The sequence below is a fragment of the Podarcis filfolensis genome, assembly GCF_964270895.1.
Source record: "Podarcis filfolensis genome assembly, chromosome: 9".
Lineage (NCBI taxonomy): Eukaryota > Metazoa > Chordata > Lepidosauria > Squamata > Lacertidae > Podarcis > Podarcis filfolensis.
The window spans coordinates 56024984-56035519 of NC_139610.1; the positions used below are offsets into that span (position 1 = coordinate 56024984).

At 43.7% G+C, this 10536-nt stretch overlaps 1 protein-coding gene across 1 annotated transcript; it reads left to right on the forward strand.

Moving 5' to 3' along the window:
• Positions 1-224: 224 nt before the first annotated feature.
• On the forward strand, positions 225-10536 carry LOC310742647 (radial spoke head protein 6 homolog A-like). The gene is made up of 6 exons (XM_083572078.1): positions 225-984; positions 2582-2816; positions 4172-4930; positions 6320-6458; positions 8419-8536; positions 10175-10536. Exons 1-6 carry the CDS (start codon positions 326-328, stop codon positions 10404-10406), a joined length of 2142 nt encoding a protein of 713 aa, XP_083428204.1. The 5' UTR covers positions 225-325; the 3' UTR covers positions 10407-10536.

Below are 10536 nucleotides of genomic sequence, written 5' to 3' on the forward strand. Positions count from 1 at the left end.
CTTCTTTGAGTGGCAAAGCATTCATTCACACATACCTCCTGATAAGCACAAGGAGGCGGGACCTTTCCCCCTTCCTCCCTCATCAATCCTCCTATCAGGATGAGCCTTCGGGTTGCCCTCCCGCTCCCACCTCCAACATCAGCAGCCTTTTGCTCTCCTTGTGGCTCCTCCCATTCTGGGCGTCGCGACCAATCCGCTCCCCCTAGCAACGGTGTCAGGTTTACCTTAGCAACGCCCGTGCTGCGGCTGGTGGTGGGAGCCGTTGCTAGCGAGAGACGGAGAAAGAGGGCGAAGCTAAGGAAGGCAGCAGGTCTCCTACTTCCCCATGGCAGATCCTCCAGGCGACCAGCCTCAGAATGGGGAGAACCCCCAGCAGCAGGAGCCCTCCAGGCAGCCCAGCCAGCCAGACCCCGGGGGCCTGCAGCCAGAGGCAGCCCCTCCAATGGTTTCTGAACCTGAGGGAGGCCAAGGCCCTGACCAGGACGGCTCCATTTCTGGTGAATACCCGGATCAGCTACCACGAGGCAGCATGTACCAACCCCAGGAGCCAAGGCTGAGCGTCTATGAGCAGCCAGACGGAAGAGGCGGCATGTACCAGCCTCACCAGGCGAGGGGCGCCCTGTTTCAGGCGAGGGGCGGCATGCCTTGGCAGCAGCAACAGCCCCAGCTGCTGCAACCGCCCACCCTGCCCAGGGGAAGCCTCCCTCAGATTCAAGACCCCATGGGAGCCATATATCAGGACCAAATGCAGCAGCCGGTTACAAGAGGCAGCTTCCACGTGCCGGTGTCGAGAGGCAGCCAAATCATGCAACAGGAGAGCTTACTTCACGGCCCTTACCAAGCCCACGAGCCTGGCATCGGCCTCTACCAGTTGGGGGCCACCTTGATGGAAGACCAGATCCCGGATCCAGGACCCAGAGCGTTGGCAATAAAGAATGCCAAAGCCTACCTGCTGAAGACGAGCCTCAAAACCGGTGTGAGCTTGTGAGTATGGGTAGAAATGGAACCCAAAAAAGTAAGAAACTCGTCAAGTGGGACTGGGCAAAATGTGGGTAGCAAAGGAGTCCGCCCAAATGGAATACGTGTCTCACAGGATGTGATCCTGGGGCTGGGGAAATGGCTATAGCCCTCTGAGTGTTCGTGGGCTCTGACTATCATTAGCCCCAGGATGGTTCAGTCAGTAGAGCTTGAGACTCTTAATCCCAGGAACGTGGGCTTGCATTGGGCAAAATATTTTTGCATTGGGAGGGGGTTGGACTAGATGACCCTTGTGGCCCCTTCCAACTCTACAATTCTGTGATTTGATGATGGGAATTGTAGTCCTAATAGCAGAATTGAATGTCTTGGAAGAGGCCATGGAAGCTTAAGCAGGTACACTGCACACTGCATGATTTTGTTGCAGGTCCCACTAATTTCTTGTTGGCCTTATGTGCCAAAGCACCCACCGCTTATGTTTTAGCTTATGTGGAATGGGCATATGAACAGCAGAAAATTATATATATCTATACTTTCGTTGTATATAGTTGATTATAGGAAGGGACTCATCCTGCTGTAGATGAGATAGCAAGATGGGGAGCAGACGGAATTTATAGGCTGCAATCCATTGCACATTTAAATAGGAGTAAGCCCCTTTGAAACACAGTGACACTTTCAAGTAAACATACATAGGAATGCTCAGTAATTCACCATAAAAAACCCAAAGACATTGTTCCCTCTGTGTGCTTTAGGGCTGGAATAAGGGGGAGGTTCTCAGATGGCAGGACATTATGGCAGAGAGGATAACATTGTTCATAAATGTAACTGTTTCTTAATGGTGGACTGAGTGCCCTCACACTATAATATTAAAGCAATGGAGCGCATACTTTTAAAGAGATTTAGCAATACTTGATAAATAATTGTTCATTTTAAATGTGACAAATTGATGTGGGAAACTTGTTTTTTTTTTATAAATTTTTTATTAGTTTTTTAACACATTTTAAAGGACAAGACAAGACAATACATAAACAAACAAACATATAAACACGTATAATTTCTTAACATTTTTTCCTTAAACCTTCTTTCATCGACTTCCCCATACCTCCCTTTTCTGCATCCCTGTTTTAAATCTTTCTAGCAACTCCTAATTTCAACTTGATGTGGGAAACTTGTGCCAATTGTCAGCAGTCACATTATGGGCACTGTCCAATAGCTGCCTGTGAGATCAGCACATTTCACACAGTTCTCTCTAGACTGAAGTAGGAAATTGCAACCAATCCAGCAACCAAATATAATACTGCAATTAGGATTTCCCTACAACAGAAATGCTGTCTCCAAAGAAAATGCTTAGAGCATGGGTGGGTGACCTGTGGCTCTCCTGTGGACTACAGCTCCCATTACTCCTGGCCATTGGCCATACTAGCTGAGGCTTCTGGGAGTTGGAGTCCAACAACTTTTGGAGAGCTGCAGTTTCCTAACCACTGTCTTAGAGAACACATTGTGCTTTCGCAAATATATGAAACCAATTCTATTCAGAATGCATTGCAGTAAGCTGATAACATGTCTCCTCTGGGACGGCATGGCATCTCTTTTCCTAATTTCATAGGTATGACCATCTTGCTGACATGCTGGCCAAGATTCTGGATGAGCGACCGGAAAACCCAGCTGACATAATTGAGAACATCAGTAAGGAAGTGAAGTGTGCTCGGTTCCAGAAGAAATTGGACACCCTCCGAGACGAATATGAGAAACATCCAACTTTTGAACTGGCTGAAATGTATAAGACATTGTTCCAGAAAGGTGGTGGAGAAGGAACAGACCAAGAAATGGAAGAGGAATTGGTGAGTCACTGCAACAAATAAAAACTGAAAAAACTCATTGACACCTGCTGAACTCTCCTCTTCCCCATTCAGAATGCTAGCAAAAAACTGTTAAAAGCTAGAACACGCCAATTCCCCTTTCTTCAGTTTTCTTTCTCTCACCCTCAGCTCTCTCTCAACATTCTGTAAGTCTTGGAAGCTCAAAGGTCCTTGTCAGAACCACTGGGCTCAGTCATTGTTGTAGAAAGAGCATAAGGAATTTGTGTCTGGTTAAACTTAATTATTAAGCTCACCATAGCCTTAACATGCTTATTTTTCAGGCCCATTAATTTGCATACATACAAGCAAGGCTGCAATTTTGTTCACACTTACTTGGGAGTAAATCCCATTGAACTCAGTAAACTTGCACAGGATTGGACTGCACACAAATTTAGGATCGCTGTGTATGTTGTTGTTTAGTCGTGTCCGACTCTTCGTGACCCCATGGACCAGAGCACGCCAGGCACTCCTGTCTTCCACTGCCTCCCGCAGTTTGGTCAGACTCATGTTTGTAGCTTCGAGAACACTGTCCAACCATCTCGTCCTCTGTCGTCCCCTTCTCCTTGTGCCCTCCCATCTTTCCCAACATCAGGGTCTTTTCCAGGGAGTCTTCTCTTCTCATGAGGTGGCCAAAGTATTGGAGCCTCAGCTTCAGGATCTGTCCTTCCAGTGAGCACTCAGGGCTGATTTCCTTAAGCATGGATACGTTTGATCTTCTTGCAGTCCATGGGACTCTCAAGAGTCTCCTCCAGCACCATAATTCAAAAGCATCAATTCTTTGCCGATCAGCCTTCTTTATGGTCCAGCTCTTCCATACATCACTACTGGAAAACCATGGCTTTAACTATACGGACCTTTGTTGGCAAGGTGATGTCTCTGCTTTTTAAGATGCTGTCTAGGTTTGTCATCGCCTTTCTCCCAAGGAGCAGGCGTCTTTTAATTTCGTGACTGCTGTCACCATCTGCAGTGATCATGGAGCCCAAGAAAGTATAATCTCTCACTGCCTCCATTTCTTCCCCTTCTATTTGCCAGGAGGCGATGGGACCAGTGGCCATGAGCTTCATTTTTTTGATGTTGAGCTTCAGACCATATTTTGCGCTCTCCTCTTTCACCCTCATTAAAAGGTTCTTTAATTCCTCCTCACTTTCTGCCATCAAGGTTGTGTCATCTGCATATCTGAGGTTGTTGATATTTCTTCTGGCGATCTTAATTCCGGCTTGGGATTCATCCAGCCAAGCCTTTCGCATGATGAATTCTGTGTATAGAAGTAAATAATTATTGACAATAAAAGCTGTTTATAATTATGCTTATCTAATTTTGGCACTTTTCCCCGCTAGCCAGAAACTCCTCTACCCAACGTCATGGAGACAGCCTTCTATTTTGAACAGGCTGGAATTGGCTTGAGCTTAGAAGAATATTACCACATATTCCTGGCCCTCAAACAGCTGGTCAACACACATCCAATCCAGAATTGTCGCTTCTGGGGCAAAATCCTAGGCATTGAAGCAAACTATATTGTAGCTGAAATTGAGTTCCGTGAGGGAGAGGAGGAGGAAGAGGCAGAGGAGGAGGAATTGGCTGAGGAGGGACAAAAAGAGGGGAGTGAAGGCAGAGATGAGGATGAAGAGGAAGATGAAGAAAAAGATGAGCCACCAAAGCCGAACTACAAGCCACCACCAGTAATACCAAAAGAAGATAATCGAACCGGGGCCAATAAATACACTTATTTTGTTTGCAATGAACCAGGGAAACCCTGGGTGAGATTACCCCATGTGACACCTGCGCAGATAGTGAATGCCCGGAAGATCAAGAAATACTTCACTGGAAGACTAGATGTTCCCATTGTGAGTTACCCACCTTTCCCAGGCAATGAGTCCAATTACCTGCGAGCCCAGATTGCCCGCATTTCAGCAGCGACCCAGATCAGCCCATTGGGCTTTTATCAATTTGGAGAAGAGGAAGGAGATGAAGAGGAAGAGGGAGGAGCTGGAAGGGACAGTTATGAAGAAAATCCTGACTTTGAGCCTATTTCTGTGCCAGAGTTGGTAGAATCCCTTGCCAACTGGGTCCACCATGTACAGAATATTCTAATGCAGGTATGCTTAAGGAGTTTACAGAGCATCAAATAGGGCTCACTAAGTGCCTTTTTTATTATTAAGGGGTCTATCAATAAATAGTGATAAATACATCTTACAATCATACAAAGATTATATTTAGATGAAACATTGTCTTCATTGCTTCTTGCTTGCCCAAACAGTGCTGTACCACCCATCAGTTTCAACTGGATGGCCTTATATCCTCCCTTTTCCAACACCAATGCAGATGGGCTGCTTTGGCGAGTGTCCTGAACAGCTGCAGCAACTCAGCCTGATGGTCTATATAGGCTCAGCAGTGCCTAGTCCTGATAAAAGTAACCTCCCAGAAACAACACCCTCTTAGAGGCCTCTGCTTTTACAAGGGATGGGTGGGCTGATGTTAAAGAATATCAGTGCAGTCGTACCTTGGATCCTGAATGCCTTGAGACTCGAACGTTTTGGCTGCAGAACGCCGCAAACCCAGGAGTGTGCGTTACGGTTTGCAAATGTTCGTGGGAACCCGAACGTTTGACGCGGCTTCCGATTGTGTGCAGGAAGCTCCTGCAGCCAGTCGGAAGCCGCACCTTGGTTGTCGAACATTTTTGGAAGTTGAACGGACTTCTGGAATGGATTCTGTTCGACAACCAAGGTACAACTGTCTCTTTCCCCACTCCCCATCTTCCACTGCTGCCCAGCCCTCTTTTAATGGTCAGGAACATCAGGCTGGGGAGCCAGATATCTGTCTGTCTGGACCTTGGAACACTCTCCAGGCCACACCCCAAGTTCTTCCCTCACTGGAATGTCTCCTTGAACTCTGATGAGGCCTGTTGCTCATCTGGATGGAGAAAATAAAGCAATGTATGAATACACATAACTGTACAAAGGTAAAATCTACATTAATTGCTCTGCTCACTTGTTTCTGGCTCTACCCATACACAATAGAATCTGGTCCTTGGGCTGAAAGGTTCCCCCACCTCTGCTCTAGATAGATAACACTCTGTCTTAGAGCATACAGCTACTTAGTCCTTCTTTTGGCCCATGGCATGTAGTGTACTCCAGTTGAAGCAAGTTCAACATTTCACATTGGGGCCTGTGCATGAAAGCCAGCAGAAACAGGAGCAAAGCCACCTGTGCCTTATGAGAGGCTAATCTGCTTTTGCAGGGCATGGGATTACATTCAAAAGGCATAGCAGAGATGGAGGTTAACACAAAAAAATGAACACTCGCAAAGAGAAACGGGGGGGAAATAAAGAGTGCTTTAAGAATCCCATTGAGTATAAATTCCCTCTGTTCCTTCCTTTTTGTAAGATGCCCATGGCTTCATATTATTAGCAAAGGAATATTGCCTGACTGGATGCTAACTGAGTTCACAATAATCTTGCTTTGTAACCCATGGTATATTGGATATAGGGACGCTGTACTTGGGTTAATCCCTATCAAAAATCAGAGGAAGAAGAAGAGGAGGATGAGGAAGAGGAGAGACCAGATGAGCAAGAAGAATCACAAGAAGTAGGACCCCCACTTCTCACGCCACTCTCTGAAGATGCAGGTACACCAGAGGCCAGACATGTTTGATGCTTTCCCCCCTTTCCTTTACAGATATTACAGACTTGGAGGCATTGGCAGAAAGCAGTGCAGAAAGCAAGTGGTGGTTTGGGATTGTAGATCATTAAGTGTATGGTATTTCTAAAATGAATCAACTCTTCATAGTGATTTTTAGTAGTATAGATTAAAAAAGGGGAACTCATTTTTCCTCAATCAAACATGGAAGTAAGGCAACAACAGGGACTTCAGGGCAACAACAGGGATTAATGCTAACATTTTTATCAGCCAAAGAAAATCCCGTGTTGCTAAACAGGACACTCTAAACAACAACAAGAAGCAACACGTTGGCTAATAATATACTAACAAAATCTTTATAACATTATACTTTTTCAAAATTCATAAACAGAAGACATATGATATGTGCATATGTGCATGGAGTCACAAATAACAGGTATCAAATAAGTGTTCCATAAACAAGAATGGTAGGTGTGGTAAGTCACTGATATGCAGGCAAAATGCCTTTCCAAGGTCAATATCCTATAAATGTAAGGTGATAGGTGCTCCGAACGTAGCAGTAGGGTACTCCAAGCACAGCAGCAAACAGAACAGTTCTTCCAGGATAATGAACTGTTTCAATGATAATTCTTCATCAGGTGGCAATGATATAAATGAAATACATTACATTCAAATATAATACAGAGATTGAAATGACAGGCCTGCGTATAAACAACCAATAATAAATGCATACCAAATTAATTGTCCCCAAAGGTACATCAATTAGCCATGGATCAGCAATCACTTAAAAGTGTAGCAAGCTGATACTGTTGGCAGAACCCTAGTAGCATCATGAAGGCTATCCACAGGTACAACGAATCACATAAAATTTCCGTATAGGAGAGCATCGATCCCACATTAGGATCAAGTCATGGAGGCACCTCTAGTTGAGCACTTTGTAAAACACCATCATGCAGATACAGACCTACTTTACACAGTCCTATGGGTTAATCAGAGAAAATTTGGGATGAGGAGAGATCATTTTACATACTGTGCGAACAAAAAACCAGACTGATTTACTTATTTAAATCCCTGCACCCCGGGGAGTTTGAATACTGAATTAGATTTCAATTGTTTTATTTAAGTTTTCTGATAAGATGGCTACTGTTTGTGTTCTCTTTGCTAGATGTTGGATGCTGTATCTTTAAATTTCCTGAAATTTTATGTGATTCATTGCACCTGTGGATACGTGATACTGATACTGTTGGCAGAACCCTAAAGGCTATCCCCAGGTGCAATGAATCACATAAAATTTCAGTTACAGATAGGTAGCCGTGTTGGTCTGCCATAGTCAAAACAAAAAAATTTTTTTCCTTCCAGTAGCACCTTAAAGACCAACTAAGTTAGTTCTTGGTATGAGCTTTCGTGTGCATGCACACTTCTTCAGATACATAAAATTTCAGGAAATTTAAAGATACAGTATGTTTAGAACATTTTCATCAGGGCATCTTCAATAAATCATTGGCTTAATCAATCTATCTTAGCATTGCTTGTCTCAGTCCATTCAAAGAAAATGGGGGCATTCTCATTGAAATATGAGTGAAACTAAAAAGATTGAAAGCATTTTTCTCAGAGACAGCCATACTCATGTTTTCTTCCTTAGGTTAATATCAACATAAAGTTACAAATGGTGTGATGTAAGTAAGAGAAGTGTTCAGGGTTTGAGCCAGCTTGGCAGACTTAATATTGTATGTGCCTCACATTAGACAACATTTTTGTTTATTCCCATCCTTCCTGAAAACATCCCTCACTGTCCTGATGCTGCTTTTTCTTCAAAATCAAATTGGCGATTTAAGAACACTGTTTAAGAAATGTACTGTAGCATGTTTTTTCCTCAGGTAAAAGTTTTACAAATGCAAAATGTCTTAATTTTTCTCAAGTAACCAAGAATAAATTTGTTTCTTAAACAGACATTCAGAACATCCCACCATGGTCAGCAGAGGCATCAACAAACTTAGTTCCTCAATATGCACTTGCAGTTCTTCAGGCCAATTTATGGCCTGGGGCTTACGCCTTTGCTATTGGAAGGTAAGAAGCAGAAATCAGTTGCGTTGCATGATAATCTGTTGTTTCTTCTTCTAATTGTATAATCTTTCCAAAGCTGCTATTAGGTTTTCCTTTTTTAAAAAAAAAAATCATTTTTATTAAGTTTTCCATTTTAACAATCCAATCAAATCACATTAAATATTCCAGATTATACCCTGCTATTAGGTTTTCCAAGGAACGGATGCCAGTAGAGGCTTCTTTTGAAATGCTAATAGCAATTTCAGGGAAGCCATTTTTGGCAAACCTGTGAAAGGGAGCAGAAGGGTTAAACGTTCACTTCTCGTCTAAGGAGAAGCAAGCAGTGAGTGTATGTCACCTGAACTGTAATGTGCAATTCTTGTATCAATTAATTGGAGGAGCATGATATTGTTGTTCCAATCATTTTGGAAATGAGCCATAGTGGAGACTGTGGTGTCTTTGTGATTTAAACAACCTGAGTCTACAATGGAGGGGATCACAGCACATCACCCCAGGAGGCTCTTGCTTTTCCTATAGCCACAGCCTTGAATTCCGGCAGAAATTAGGCCTGGTTTTTTCTGACTTTCCAGCCTGCTGCTTTTTCATCAAGCTTCTAGCTCTCATAACTCAACTCTCCCCTCTGACCTTTTGTCTTTCTAACTAACTTGACAGTATGTTGTTGTTGTTTAGTCGTTTAGTCGTGTCCGACTCTTCATGACCCCATGGACCAGAGCGCGCCAGGCACTTCTGTCTTCCACTGCCTCCCGCAGTTTGGTCAAACTCATGCTGGTAGCTTCGAGAACACCATCCAACCATCTCGTCCTCTGTCGTCCCCTTCTCCTTGTGCCCTCCCATCTTTCCCAACATCAGGGTCTTTTCCAGGGAGTCTTCTCTTCTCATGAGGTGGCCAAAGTACTGGAGCCTCAGCTTCACGATCTGTCCTTCCAGTGAGAACTCAGGGCTGGTTTCCTTCAGAATGGATCGGTTTGATCTTTTTGCAGTCCATGGGACTCTCAAGAGTCTTCTCCAGCACCATAATTCAAAAGCATCAATTCTTTGGCGATCAGCCTTCTTTATGGTCCAGCTTTCACTTCCATACATCACTACTGGGAAAACCATAGCTTTTACTATACGGACCTTTGTTGGCAAGGTGATGTCTCTACTTTTTAAGATGCTGTCTAGGTTTACTTGACAGTATACAGTGGGCCATTACCAGGCTGGCCTGGATATTCCAGCAACTGAATCCATGCTGGATCCAGAAATTGGAAGGCGACACATACACACACCCCAAAACAACAACAACACTATGATGTGATCTCGGTATGAGGGTATGCATTTCCTTCGTTTGCTGTGATTTTGGGGGAAGGTAATGCAATGTCACTTCACATATTTTTCTTTACTAAGGTGGGAATCTTATACTGAGCTCCCTGGGAGCAAGTCCCATTGAACTCAAGAGGGCTTTCTTTTGAGTAAGCATGCGTAGGATCCAGCTGTTAATCTTTCAGATGGTAGACGGTACAGAGGAGGAAACCTTGCAATTAAGCTTTTGGCAGTAGGCATATGTTATACAAAAAATATAGATCCAACCTCAAGCCTTGGAAAGTAAGGACAGTAGGATTTTCCCTTTCAAGTAATATTATGATATTTCACTTCTTCCTTTAGGAAATTTGATAACATCTACATTGGCTGGGGTCACAAATACAGTGCAGAAAATTTCAGCCCTCAGTTGCCACCGCCCGTGCAAACTGAGTACCTTAGTGGGCCAGAAATCACAGAAACAACAGACCCAACTGTGGAAGAAGAGATGGCACTCAAGGCTGCACAAGAGGAAGCACTGGCAGCTGAAGAAATGGAAGAGATGGATGAGGAAGAGGATGAAGAAGATGATGATTAAATTCCAAAGAGCAAGAATTGCTATAATAATTTTTTCCTAAGCATGTATAAACTTTTCTACTAATGTATTAGAATAAGCAAAGTATAATATATAGAAATATATGAATAGCTGTTGGATTAATTTCAAAGAA